Source organism: Galeopterus variegatus, unplaced genomic scaffold (genome assembly GCF_000696425.1).
Source record: "Galeopterus variegatus unplaced genomic scaffold, G_variegatus-3.0.2 Scaffold2740, whole genome shotgun sequence".
Classification (NCBI taxonomy): domain Eukaryota; kingdom Metazoa; phylum Chordata; class Mammalia; order Dermoptera; family Cynocephalidae; genus Galeopterus; species Galeopterus variegatus.
The window spans coordinates 214,362-226,309 of record NW_007728851.1 but is presented as its reverse complement, the minus strand read 5'-3'; the positions used below and the strand labels follow the sequence as shown (position 1 = coordinate 226,309).

The following is an 11,948-nucleotide window of genomic DNA, read 5'->3' as shown; positions in this document are numbered from 1 at the left end:
TTATTGTTATGTTTGGTAAGGTGCTCGAAAATTAAAGGTGTTACATCTTGGCTAAAATATTCACAAACACACACACACTTGGCCCTCTGCAAAATTCATTGATTTTAGTTGCTAAATCCAATTCATTGAGATCTAGGATAAGGCTTTGCTCATTTTTTAAATGATATTATTGACTGTAGAGAAGACCTGAAGGAGACCTTGTCCTTGCCAGTGGGGGGTACCTAGATCCCTTAGCAGCGAGTGGGCAGCCCGAGAGCAGAAGGTGTCTACCACATAGAGGGCAGAGCAGCTAGTCTCAGTCGCCTGCAGGGTGCTGACGCCAATGTTAAATCCAGGCCTCCACACGCCACGCACAGGGAAGAGGCCAAGTTGACCCACCTTGGGATCACTCCAATTAGGGGAAAATTAGATGAACTACTGGAAAAACCAAAATCTTAAGTTTGCATTTTACATAATGTCTATTGTTTTTACCCTGGAGCAGTGCAGAGGGTGCCATTTAAAATTCTTCTTGACTCTTCTGAAAGCAGACTCTAAACCTTCTGAATGTGTATTTAGAATTATTGAGTTCCCCCACAAAACCAGTGGGTTGGAAGGAACCTCTGAGTTATCTAGTACACCTTCCCACCCACCCAAAGCCAGAATCTCATCTGTTCTCTTTTCAAACACAACGTCCTGCAGCTTCGAGGGATGGTTCCATGGAGGCCTGTTGTTTTGAGAGAAAATGCCTACCACAATCTTGCCTAATGTGGCTTTTAAATGGTCCAAAGTGACCACTTTCTCAAGAGAAGGAAGGGATCATTTCCAGTCCTCTCATCCCCTACCTACCTAAAGGTAGCACCAGCAGAAAGATAGGCTGATTGATTTTTGTCTTTCTTTGCCAAGTCTAGGCAAAAGAAACAATGACATGACCTAATCAGAAAGTCTTATGCCATTTACTCAAAACCTGGTCCAAATGATGTCAGTGTGATTCGATTTGAATTCATTTTTAATGGCCAAGTAATTAACCTATGAAAGATGCTTAGGATGAAAAGTTGAAAAATGACAACAGGATTCTTACAACAGCTGCAGTCTGAAGGTTGAACCAAGTCACTACACGTCAGGCCAAGGCTTCCCACTCCAGGTAGCAGAACTGCCTTATTTACTAGTCACCTGCCCTGGACAGACAGGCGGCCAGTCCAGGACTGAGTATTTGCATGTATGTAACAATGACCTACATATAAGGCACCTGTACAAACTCCAAAGTGTTAAAATTTTTTACATGAGGTAGGTTTCTGAAACCTCCCCGGCACACAAAAGAATAAGTTTTATTATGATCTTTTTATTTCTTCTGCAGAAAACATTTGTGATGCTCATTTCATACAAACACCTAATTCCAGTGTTCAAATACGGTTTTTTCAGCTGCCATTGGATATTTCCATAAATTTGGATGGTCCATGGTGCAATCCTTCAATACATCTCCACTTAGAGACAGAATTTGTCTTTGCTTTAATGAGTATTGCCATTCACCAATTCTGTGGTCAGCCCCTTTGCCTATAAAACAAGCCAACTCTGTGTCCACTTGTGCTTCTTATTGAATATCTCTTATTCAGTTCTGCTTAAGGTTACCAACGGTTTTGTTCATTTTACTGTTTACCTGAACAATGTATTTCAATTCCAATATTCCCCATCTCTGGCCATTATCTGTAGCTTGGAACAAAATGGATACCTAGTAGGAATTTCCTACTGGTTGAGTTTCCCAAGACTATGACACCATGAGAGAAGCATTGTTGGATGGACTGACAAGGAGGCCACCAGGTTGTTAAAGAATTAGATACTCTGGAGGCAGGAAACTAGAAAATCCCATTGATAAAAGGGTATTTTAATCTAGCACAAAATGTTTCTTTGCAGTAACAGCAGAATCTCTTGACATTATACAACTTAATGAAACAAATCACAATCATCTTTATAGTCAAAACGTCTACCAAATGACAAGCCATACACGTAGCACCGATATCAACCTTCTACTGCAGAAGACGCATGGGCCTGCAGAGGGGAGCAGAATTGTTTGGGGGCACTGCCAGCAACATTCCATTCGAGGAACTCAGAATTTTGAAGTGAACATTTTTGTGGCAGATGCTTTTCCTACAAATGACAAGCCATACACGTAGCACCGATATCAACCTTCTACTGCAGAAGACGCATGGGCCCGCAGAGGGGAGCAGAATTGTTTGGGGGCACTGGCAGCAACATTCCATTCGAGGAACTCAGAATTTTGAAGTGAACATTTTTGTGGCAGATGCTTTTCCTAAAAAACACTGTATCGGCCAATAAATATTTGACTAAAATCCATTTTGTGCTTTTGGGTGATGTTAACCAACTTCTTTCTGAGACCTAATAAGAAACAAGAAGGCTCCTTATGTATTTCAGAGCAGGATTCACATGGCAAGCCTCGATACTGTCATAAAATTTTAATTTAAAGCAGAAAACATGCTGATGTGTCAGTGATAGGCTTAAAATATTAAAGACTTCAAAAACCCCCAAGCGCTTCTTCTCTGTACAACATTGGTGAATATATATCTTTGCTATATAATTTTAAAACATGGAATAGTCTTCCTTTTCTCTTTTCTATATATAATATATGTCTTCCAAAATACATTGTCAGTATTTATATCTGAAAAATACTGTACAAAAAAGAACTTCCTATAATTACTCTGTATAAACATTAAACAATTTAATAATCTCTCCTTTTGGTCTATAGTAAACATTGAAGTTGATTGGATTAACCACAGTTTGTGACAACACCATCCCCTTCTGAGATAAACCAGTGTCTTTTACATTCATTTTTCAGAAGTCCACTTTATAAGAGCACAGACGTTCGAAAACAAACAGAGGATAAGAAACATAAGCTCCGGAATCATTAATTTACGAGGCATTCGAAAATGACACCACTAGGAAAAAAGGGTCTGTACAAAACGCCAACTTATTAACTTAATTAACTGATTTTTAAAAACAGCAAAGTATAATTCACAAAAATATATATATTACAAAAACTGGGAAAACTGAATCTTAAGTAATTGAATTGTTTTGAATATCAAGAGGGATATGGAAAAAGTTAACTAGAAAAGTGGGCATGGGGTGGGTTTGGGAGAGGGGGTACACAAAACCCAACATATCAATGTCAAAGGCTATTTCAATACACATTTTTTTTTGGCTCGAGTACAGATAAATTAATCCCTCATTCTTAGACCTCCCATTTGCCTCTGCTTCCCTGTCCTGGGGATGTTCTGGTCATGCTCAAATGCATTACTTTAATTTTTGTTTTTCAAAAGACAGTGAAATTCTTAGGTAGGGAAAATATCCTACGTCCACTAGTAATACTCAGGCAGCATGCTCTAGCGTACAATAGGATTATTGCTTTAGGTACAGACAGTGCAAAAACACACTCTGTGTTCTATAATAGTACTCTTACTTATCTGGGATTGGTAGAATTAAAAGGAAACTTAGTAGATAGCAGTAAGTAAATATGGGATCTAATAAATCTAAACAGCACTTTAAATTTGAAGACAATTATCACCAAAACTGAAAAATATGAGGAAAGCAACCTGTAAATGAATAGAGCTGCGGCGTAGTGCTGTGTTATTTTATGCACCTTATCGGCACGGTAACTTACAGATTCAACAGAAACAAGAGCTTAAACTCTTAAAAACTGAGATCCACTATTGTACCAGGGCCCTTCTCGGTGAACCCAAGCAGAGAGTCCTGGAAGAGTAGGTAAGCTCAGACATGAAGCAAGGCTGACAGGGCAGGAGGGGAGAAGAATCGGGGAGGGACCCACAAAAGGTCTCCAAAGTCTCATAAAAACATGGCACCTCTTTTAGAACTAAAAGACGATGAGAGGGTTATCTTAAAATGGCAAGTGCAAAGGAGCACGCACACACACGCACACGCCGTTGACCACACGCAGGAGCACGAGCACAGACAAGCGCACGCACGTACACACAGATGCACACCCAGATGCGAGTCAGTTGTGTTTATGCCTCTGGTAAAGTGCTGCTGTCAGAAAGGCTGGTTTGGGTGTGGTGCTATCAGACAGGAAAGGAGCTGTCCGTCTACTCAAAAGCCAGCCCGCAAAAATGCCATCCTACAGGGGCCCGTGCCTGGCCTCATACTTGGCAAGAATGTTCTTGCATTTCCCCAGCTCCTTCCTCAAATCGGCCACCTCCTGGCGCAGGGCCGAGTTCTCCTTCTCGAGGAACGAGGCCCGGATGGCGATCTGGTTCTCCTTCAGCCGCCGGGCGTCCCGCGAGCGCTTGGCTGCCATGTTGTTCTTTCTGCGCCTTGCCCAGTACTTGTCATCCTGCTCATTAGTGACAGAAGGAAAAAGAAACAAGGTATTAGATTTCGGCAACGCCAAGTGTCAGCCAGGGTGCTGGCAGCCTTTGGGGTTGTGCCAAGACACCAGCCCAGGCTCCTTCGCTTTTGTCTCCTTCCTTTACAGTTGCTGCCTGTCTGAGAGAAGGGTCCCCGAGCGATGGCGTCCTTCCTGGAGCAGGGACAGATGTGTCACAACAGGCTCCTACTCTTTGCCCAGCAGAACATGTGCCTAAGGAGGCAGAGATCAGAGGCGGAATGAAAGCAAGTGACTCGCCTCACACCCTAAATTACATTCCAACTTTCTTTACTCTCTTTGCTGAACATTCTATTTTAAGAATCTTTTCTCCCATGGGCACTCATATGCTTTTTTGGTATGAGTATAAGTTGGTACAATATTTCTGGAAGGCAATTTGGCAATACCTATGAGCTATTTAAATGCATATGCTATTGATCTAGCAACTCCACTTCTAGGATTTCATCCTAGAGCAATCTTCACGCACGCGCACATAAACACAGGCACAAAATTTTAATGCAGAATATTGTTTGCACTAGAAAAAATGGAGAAAAACTAATTGTCTGCAGGAGATTTAATAACTACATTATGATAGAATCATACAAAGGGATACTTGGCAGCTGTTAAAAATAATAACCCAGCTAAACCAGAAGAATGTTCATGATATACCACTAAATGGGTAGAAACAATGGCAGTTTGCTTATAAATATGTATGGTCTCATCCCAGTTTGATTAAAAAATCGTAATATTATCTATTAATAGAAAAAGGCCCAGAAGGATTTATACCAATTTATAAAGATGGTGCCTCTAGAAGGGGGATTGGGAGAGGCAAAGGAGAGAGGTAGCATCTTTTACCTTTTATTTTATATCTTTCTGAACTATTAGAATATTATGTAATAGGCATGTACACTTTGGTAATTAAAAACAGGTAAAAAAAAAAAAAACCCTTCAACCTGACACTTAATCATTGTACTCATACTAGTGGCGATTATTTAAATAATTTACTCTAATTTCCTGTTTTACTGTTCTCTAGGCCTAAATTAGGCTGAATAATATTTAACCTTACTCAACATGAAAGCGATCCCTCCTTTCCCCCCCATCGCTTTGTCCCCCCTACCGAAAGAAAGGAAATGCTTCCTAAGACTAATATTTTTTTCAACCTTCCCAATTCATTGATGGTGCCACCTGATGAATTTCGCAACTAATCCCCTTTTTTCAACAACTTGCAAAAGCAAGTCCATCAACCCTAGCAAAGCTGATGCCTGCAGTTACATGCCACCCAGAACAGGTAGGTGAGGCCAGTCTTCCCCCTCCCCCAGGATTCCAAGGGGCAGTTGGCATTGGAGGAGGTCATGGGTGGAGGCCAAGGCTGAGGGCAGGTCCAAGGTCAGTGGTCCGCCCCCTGACCTGCCCTCATCAGACATTTGCCCTGCCCAAAGACAGAAAATGTGTGCAGGTACCTCCCGTCTGCTCTTCACAAGCTGGTACTGTCATCTTATTCATAAAGCATCCCAGCTTTCTATACATTTCATAATAGTATGTAACAGGGTGAAAAAAATGTTCATAATAGCTGGTACCAGAATTCTTGTTGGGGAGGAGGTTGTCCTTTGAAGAATACCTGGATAAGCAAGCTTGGGAAGGTGTGCGATGGTTGTTGGTAGAATTTGTTGTTTGTGCTTCTAAAAAGGAGCAGGGGAGCTGGAAGAAGAGGGGAGACTGGGAGGAGCCAGGAGAGTCAATGCTGTCCCGTGGTGGGGGGCCCAGGGACATATGAACAACAGCGAAGCCTCAGTTCTGATGAAGTCGTTTGTGTTACTTTGATGGGAGCCCCAATTCCACCCCCTTCCTTCACAGTATCAGTAAATGTACCACACTCATCAGTGTGCCTGGGCGTGTGGTTTCCAAGAGCATTCCAAAGAGAAGCCGACTTAGGATGTCTCAGAAGCTGCACAAAGGGGAGCAGGAGCCCAGGAGGTGAAGGAGTACATGAGAACAAGCCCCTGGGCAACTGCGGAAACGGCATGTATGTGGAGGGGGAGTACTGCCATCGGCCATAGACTGGTGGCAGTGCTGATCAGGTCACCGGCTGACCTCAGTGTAGCAACCAACTTCTCTCTTACTTAGAGCTCTTCTGACTTCTGAAGTGCTTTCGTTTCCCAGCCTCACCTGTCCGCACCTGCAGATGGGCTAGCAGAGGTGTGGAATGGAGGACCAACCTGTCAGGTGGGAGGGGAGCTGGGAAGAGGGTAGAGCAGAAGGTGCAGAAGGCAGGAATGGTGGAAGAAATTGTGTCCTGGACTAGAAAAACTAGCTTACCTCTCCTGGCCATCACAGAATGGTTGGGGGAGGCAAAAGCAGGATCTTGAGTGGGCCTGATAAATTGGGCAGTACATCCCCTGCCCCTTTTGCTCTATCTCCCAGATGCTGATGCCCCCTGGCTACTCAGCTACCCCACCCAGCCAGGACCCACTCAGCCCGCCCCCCCCTCCCCCCGCCCCCTGACAGGTCAACACTCCCTTTTTCTCGCCAGACTAGAAGTCCCAAGATGGCAGGAACCATATCAGCAGTATTGGCTCTCCTTGGTATCTCCAGCTCCTGATACAGGGCTTGGCACACACTAGCATTTGAAAAACATTTGTCAAGTGAATGAATGGACCCTTAAAAGTATTAAGAAATCAAGGTGATTAAACTGATTTTCAGCTAGGAATCCTAGTATGTCAGTCCTTAATATTCCTAGAGGATGCATGCTAACCCAAATGAATAACTCAAGAGAGGAAGCTCAGGCAGCTATGGGGAAGACCATTCTTGGTGGGGGCCGTTCACTCAGTCAGTTTGCTCGTCCAGCACTGGGGGCCACATACACCTCTCTCACCCACCTGTAGCTCAGTCCTCTCTGCTGGAAAGAGAAACACGTTATAGCTCTGCTTCCTGCTTCGCACTACCTCATGGTCTTCACCCACAACTGAAAAAATTCCAAGGACACATGGCAGGAGAATGTTCCTGCCCATCTACCACCTGTTGTGTGAAAAGGTCAGGCCTGGCCATGACAGCAGTAATATGTATAATTCCAGCACAGATGGTTTTCACTGGCCTCTTTGTTGCCAAGGTTACCTGGGTTATAAAGTAATCCTTCTCTTAGCTTTGAACATGTAAAGTTGGAGACTCTGTGAAGGTCTGTCTGGAAGCTCTATCTACGGCTCAGGAGCATTCTTTCAAACTGCCCTCCATTCAAGACGAAATCCATGCTGAGCGGGTTCCCTGGTTTAGGTTAAGAGAGAGGCTCTAAAATACACACAGAATTTGATCGCCAACAACACAAGACTAGGTAAAGCACCCAACTGAAAGAAGGTACCTAACTGCCCAGGACCTAATCCCATGGCACCCCTTCTTTCTCCATCTCAGTGTAACCATCAATGCCCTGCCTAGTTTAGATTTCCTGGTATTTTTCTTATCATGCACTTTCCTTTTTTTATTCCCGGGGTGATAGCTATTGATCTGTCACCGATAGCCCCTGTTGTAGCCCTTGTCAGGGCCAACATGCCATAGTGACCCTTCTGGAAGCTAGAAAACCCGCAAGCCAGGCTAGGCCTTACTCTAACAGGTAGAGTTCACCTTACCTTATCTTTCTGTTTCTCCATTTCCTCAACTGAAAAACGCTAACTTTGGATTAATGAAACTCTAAGGTGCCTTTCAGCCCTGACATTTTCCTTTTCTTGCATCTTTAAGGTAATCTCAGGTATGTGGCTGACAGCAGTGATTTCAACCTGCCAGGTACTTCTGCCTCCAGCATTCTTTCTAGATACAAAAAGCATGGGTAACTGGTCTAAATCAGTTAGATGTTGTCTCAGACTCCCACTTTCCCACCAGTGGAGTGTCTCTACCTGTGAACCAGATTTAGGTTTGAGAAATGGGGGTCAGATGTGAGAAAAGGGCTAATTATGCCTGGTCCCAAGGCCTTAAGTATATGTAATCATACCTCTACTGTCCATATGATTGGAAAGAAACATAAACCCCAAAAGTTCTAAGCAATGGATAATCAAAATGATTCTAACACTGCATAATTTTGGAAAAAATTCTCATCCTAAGGTATCATGAAATGTGTCAGATTAATTTTGTTTTAAGTTGTATTTCAGTTCCCGGGGTTAATCTATTTCCCTTTATAAATCAAGTGAACTCTTCCACATAGCAGAGAAAACCAACCAGGGGTTAACCTTTTGTTGAGATACTCAAGTGATCATTACTTGAGACACAAAGTGATCACTACATATAAATAGTGTCAGGGAGCCCACCAGCTCCCTTCACAAAATCCCACCCTGGTCATCCAAGGTTGACCATGCAGAGGGAAGGCCTGTCTCTGGCTGTTATTCCCTGAGACCTACAAGGAAATGGCAGTGGTTATCAACCAATTCCCAAGAAAAGGTAACCCTTGGAGAACAATGAGGTCCAGATGCCCGTCCCAGATAATTTTCTTTCTCTTTCAAACCTTGAAGGATTTTGGTTTGATATTATCAGGCTTTGGTGAGCTTCCTTACAGATAGTAGCAGCTTTGCTTCCTTCGTGGGCTTAACATTGCTCCAACGCTTTACAGCTTCTCCTGATTTCTGTTCAGTATCAAGGCATGAAAGCATATTTCAGAAGACACTCAGAGGGAAAGCACCTTGCCTAGAAGTCACATGCCAAGAACCAGGATCTGAAATCACCAGTCCTTCGTTCATTAGCTTATAGGATCTTCCTGGGGTCACCCTTTCCATCAGTTTCTTGATCCCACTCTCCACTTGCCCAAAGCCTGATTACCAGTTCCAATTTACCTTCAGATCATCAGGGATGAAGACTTTGCGAGCTTTCTTAATCATGGGCTGTGGCTTCAGTTCCTCCTCAGAGAACTTGCGTTTGCGAGGGTCAAACATTTCCTGGCCGGGGATGCTGGAAAGAGCAAGATCTGCCGGGTCTGGCTCATAGCCCACTGGGACTTGGATGGTGTCAGGGTCAATGGGACTCGGTGTATTGCGGGTTGCTGGCAACAGCTGACCTGGAACAACACAGGACTTTTAATTCATGAACACTCCAGGGAGACCCCATAGACAGCTACTTATAACTAGCCAGTTAGGACAGAATGTAGGTGCTGGGATGGAAATAAACCTCGTGAGCTTCCAGAGTGTAGAGAAATAGCACATAGAAGCAAGGTTAGGGCGCACTTCCTAGAGAGGACTCTTGGTATAGCGGCATCTTGAGACAAACAGCAATGAGCAAAAAAGGTATTCCAGGCAAAAGATGAGACAGAGTCTCGAGCAGTGAATCAGAAGACAAGATGAAGTGGCGAGAGGCATAAGTGCAAGAGATGTGGCCCAGAAGGTGGGCAGTGGGGATATCATAAAAGGCCCCGAGTGTCACTGAGGGTTGCTGAGCAGTGCAGGAACAAGCAGCTGAAGTCTGGAGAGAAGACTCAGGCAGTGTGATGAACCGACTGCAGGGGCACAGCTGGAGGCACATCGGATAGAAGGCTGTTGTGATAAACCGTGCACACATGGACAGTGCCAGTGGAGACTGAGAAGGGGACAAGGTCAAGAAATACTTAACAAATTAGGAAGGACATAATGGAGACAACCTAACTTCCACTTGAGGGTTCCACAGGCCAAACCACTGAAATGAACAAACATCTGCAGAACAATAGGTTTACTGTGTTTCTGAATGTGTCTTACTGGTGAAAGTGAACTTAATAACAGACCAAAATGTTTACGCTGGGAGCTCTGAACCTTAACTTCTAGTTTTGTCTGAATCTTACAATCGCTCCTTTCACGCCCAGAGAATAAATGAGAGGATACAGCTCGGCAGCACCTGGCCCATCTCCTCTTCCTCGCTGCCAGTGGTAGGTCAGTGTGTGCAGTGCCCTTTGGGATTCATTAAAACCTACCCCAGGTTGAAGCACGAAGCCATTGGCTTGGATTCTAGCAAAACTGTGAAACTGTGCTTGTCTGTTTTGTGGAAAGGCCTGCTGGAGAGCTTGCAAAATGAATGCTCTGGGTGACCTTTTAGGTCCCCACTCTGCTTTGAGCTCTTTTTGTGTCCTGCTTGCCAAAGAGGAAGAGACGGGCCCTGAGGCATTGGCAGAGGACGGACATTTCTCATTAGCCAAGCTGCAGCTCAGCTCCCACTTCTGGAGACTGCTGAGTTCTGTACCGGAGGGTGTCAAGCTAGATTTGATGTTGTGCCTCCTGACATTGCCTCAGAAAATGAACCACATCTGAGTCAAACGGGGATTTTATTTTCCCTTTAGAAACTCTCTTTGAACTTAATAAGAAAGCTACCCAATGCCCCATCACTACAGCCTCCCACCCCTGCCCCCCCACACACACAGACACAGAGGCAAATGCACCTGACTCCTACCCACTGGAAGCGTCTCTTAACGCTTCCCAAATCTGATTGCTCCAAGTTACTTTAAGTTCCTCCACAGTGCTTCTGTTTATCACGCTGTATTAAAATGTTCTCCCTTATTGCTTTATAAATGTTCTTACCCGTTACACACACACACACACACACACACACTCACACACACACACACACTCCTCCTCTACCAGACCACATGGACTTTCATGTTTTATCTGTTTTATCTGCTCATCAGGGTGTCTGCTTCAGAGTTCAGCTCCCACAAGGAGCACCCCTCATCTACCATCTACCGGCCGCCCTGAGATGCAGCATCTGACAGTAACACCTCCCATTTAGGCCGACCTCTCTCGACACCCTTTCTCTCCAGCCCTTCCCTCCAGCGCAAGTAGGTCAGCCCTACCCGGAGAATGGAGAAAACCTAACTGCACCACAGACAAGGCAAATGGCTTCCCTGAAACCAAACAGCAAACGGCAGAGGAGGAGAGAAATGAAGGCCGAGATGCCTCCGTGCCCCCTGCTGTATCCATATTTCCTGCTGAATCAACTCTGCTGGACTCATTTTTTCTCCTTTATTCCAGAATGTTAACAGTGCTCTTGGGTAATGCAGAGGGGGAACCTTTATGAATTTTTCCTACCTTCTGTGGATTTTCAAAATTTTAACAGAAGATTCATCAATTTAAGAATGCATCGTGACGTTAATTTTTTAAACCATCAAAGACGCTCATTGCAAAGTTTCAACCATGGCAGAAATGTGTCAACAGAATGAAAGTCCCACTTGCTGCTGCTCTCCTCTCAGTCCTTCTCACCGCTCTTCCCAGAGGTGACCAACCTTAATTGCTTGGTGTGAACCTCTCGTGCCTTGGTTTTTACACATAAATGATTAAACCAAATTGGATGACACTAGCCACATATCCTAAATTACTTTTCCAATATATCAATATACCATATGTAATTTCTTACGTTAGTACCAATAGAACGACTACATTCCACTTATTTATTTATTTATTTTTGGGCGGCTGGCTGGTACAGGGATCCAAACCCTTGACCTTGGTGTGACAACACCACAATTTAACCAAGTGAGCTAACCGGCCAGCCTCTACTTTGTACTTTTTAAAGGGTAGTCCATCGTTAGGATACAGAACAATTCAATCATTCACCAACTGATGGATATTTTAGGTATTTATGTATTTTGGTGGAA

At 44.0% G+C, this 11,948-nt stretch overlaps 1 protein-coding gene across 2 annotated transcripts in view; it reads right to left on the bottom strand.

The window, feature by feature from the left end:
- Nucleotides 1-2,432: 2,432 nt before the first annotated feature.
- Nucleotides 2,433-11,948, bottom strand: part of HLF (hepatic leukemia factor) — a 55,350-nt gene continuing 45,834 nt past the window's right edge. Inside the window, exons 3-4 of one of the 2 annotated variants that reach the window (XM_008582855.1) lie at nucleotides 9,175-9,395; nucleotides 2,433-4,339 (exon numbers count right to left, since the gene is read on the bottom strand). In XM_008582855.1, the coding sequence (XP_008581077.1) occupies nucleotides 4,121-4,339; nucleotides 9,175-9,395 (440 nt within the window). In that variant the 3' untranslated portion in view covers nucleotides 2,433-4,120. The remainder of the gene's footprint in view (nucleotides 4,340-9,174; nucleotides 9,396-11,948) is intronic. The other variant, XM_008582856.1, reaches the window with a different exon arrangement.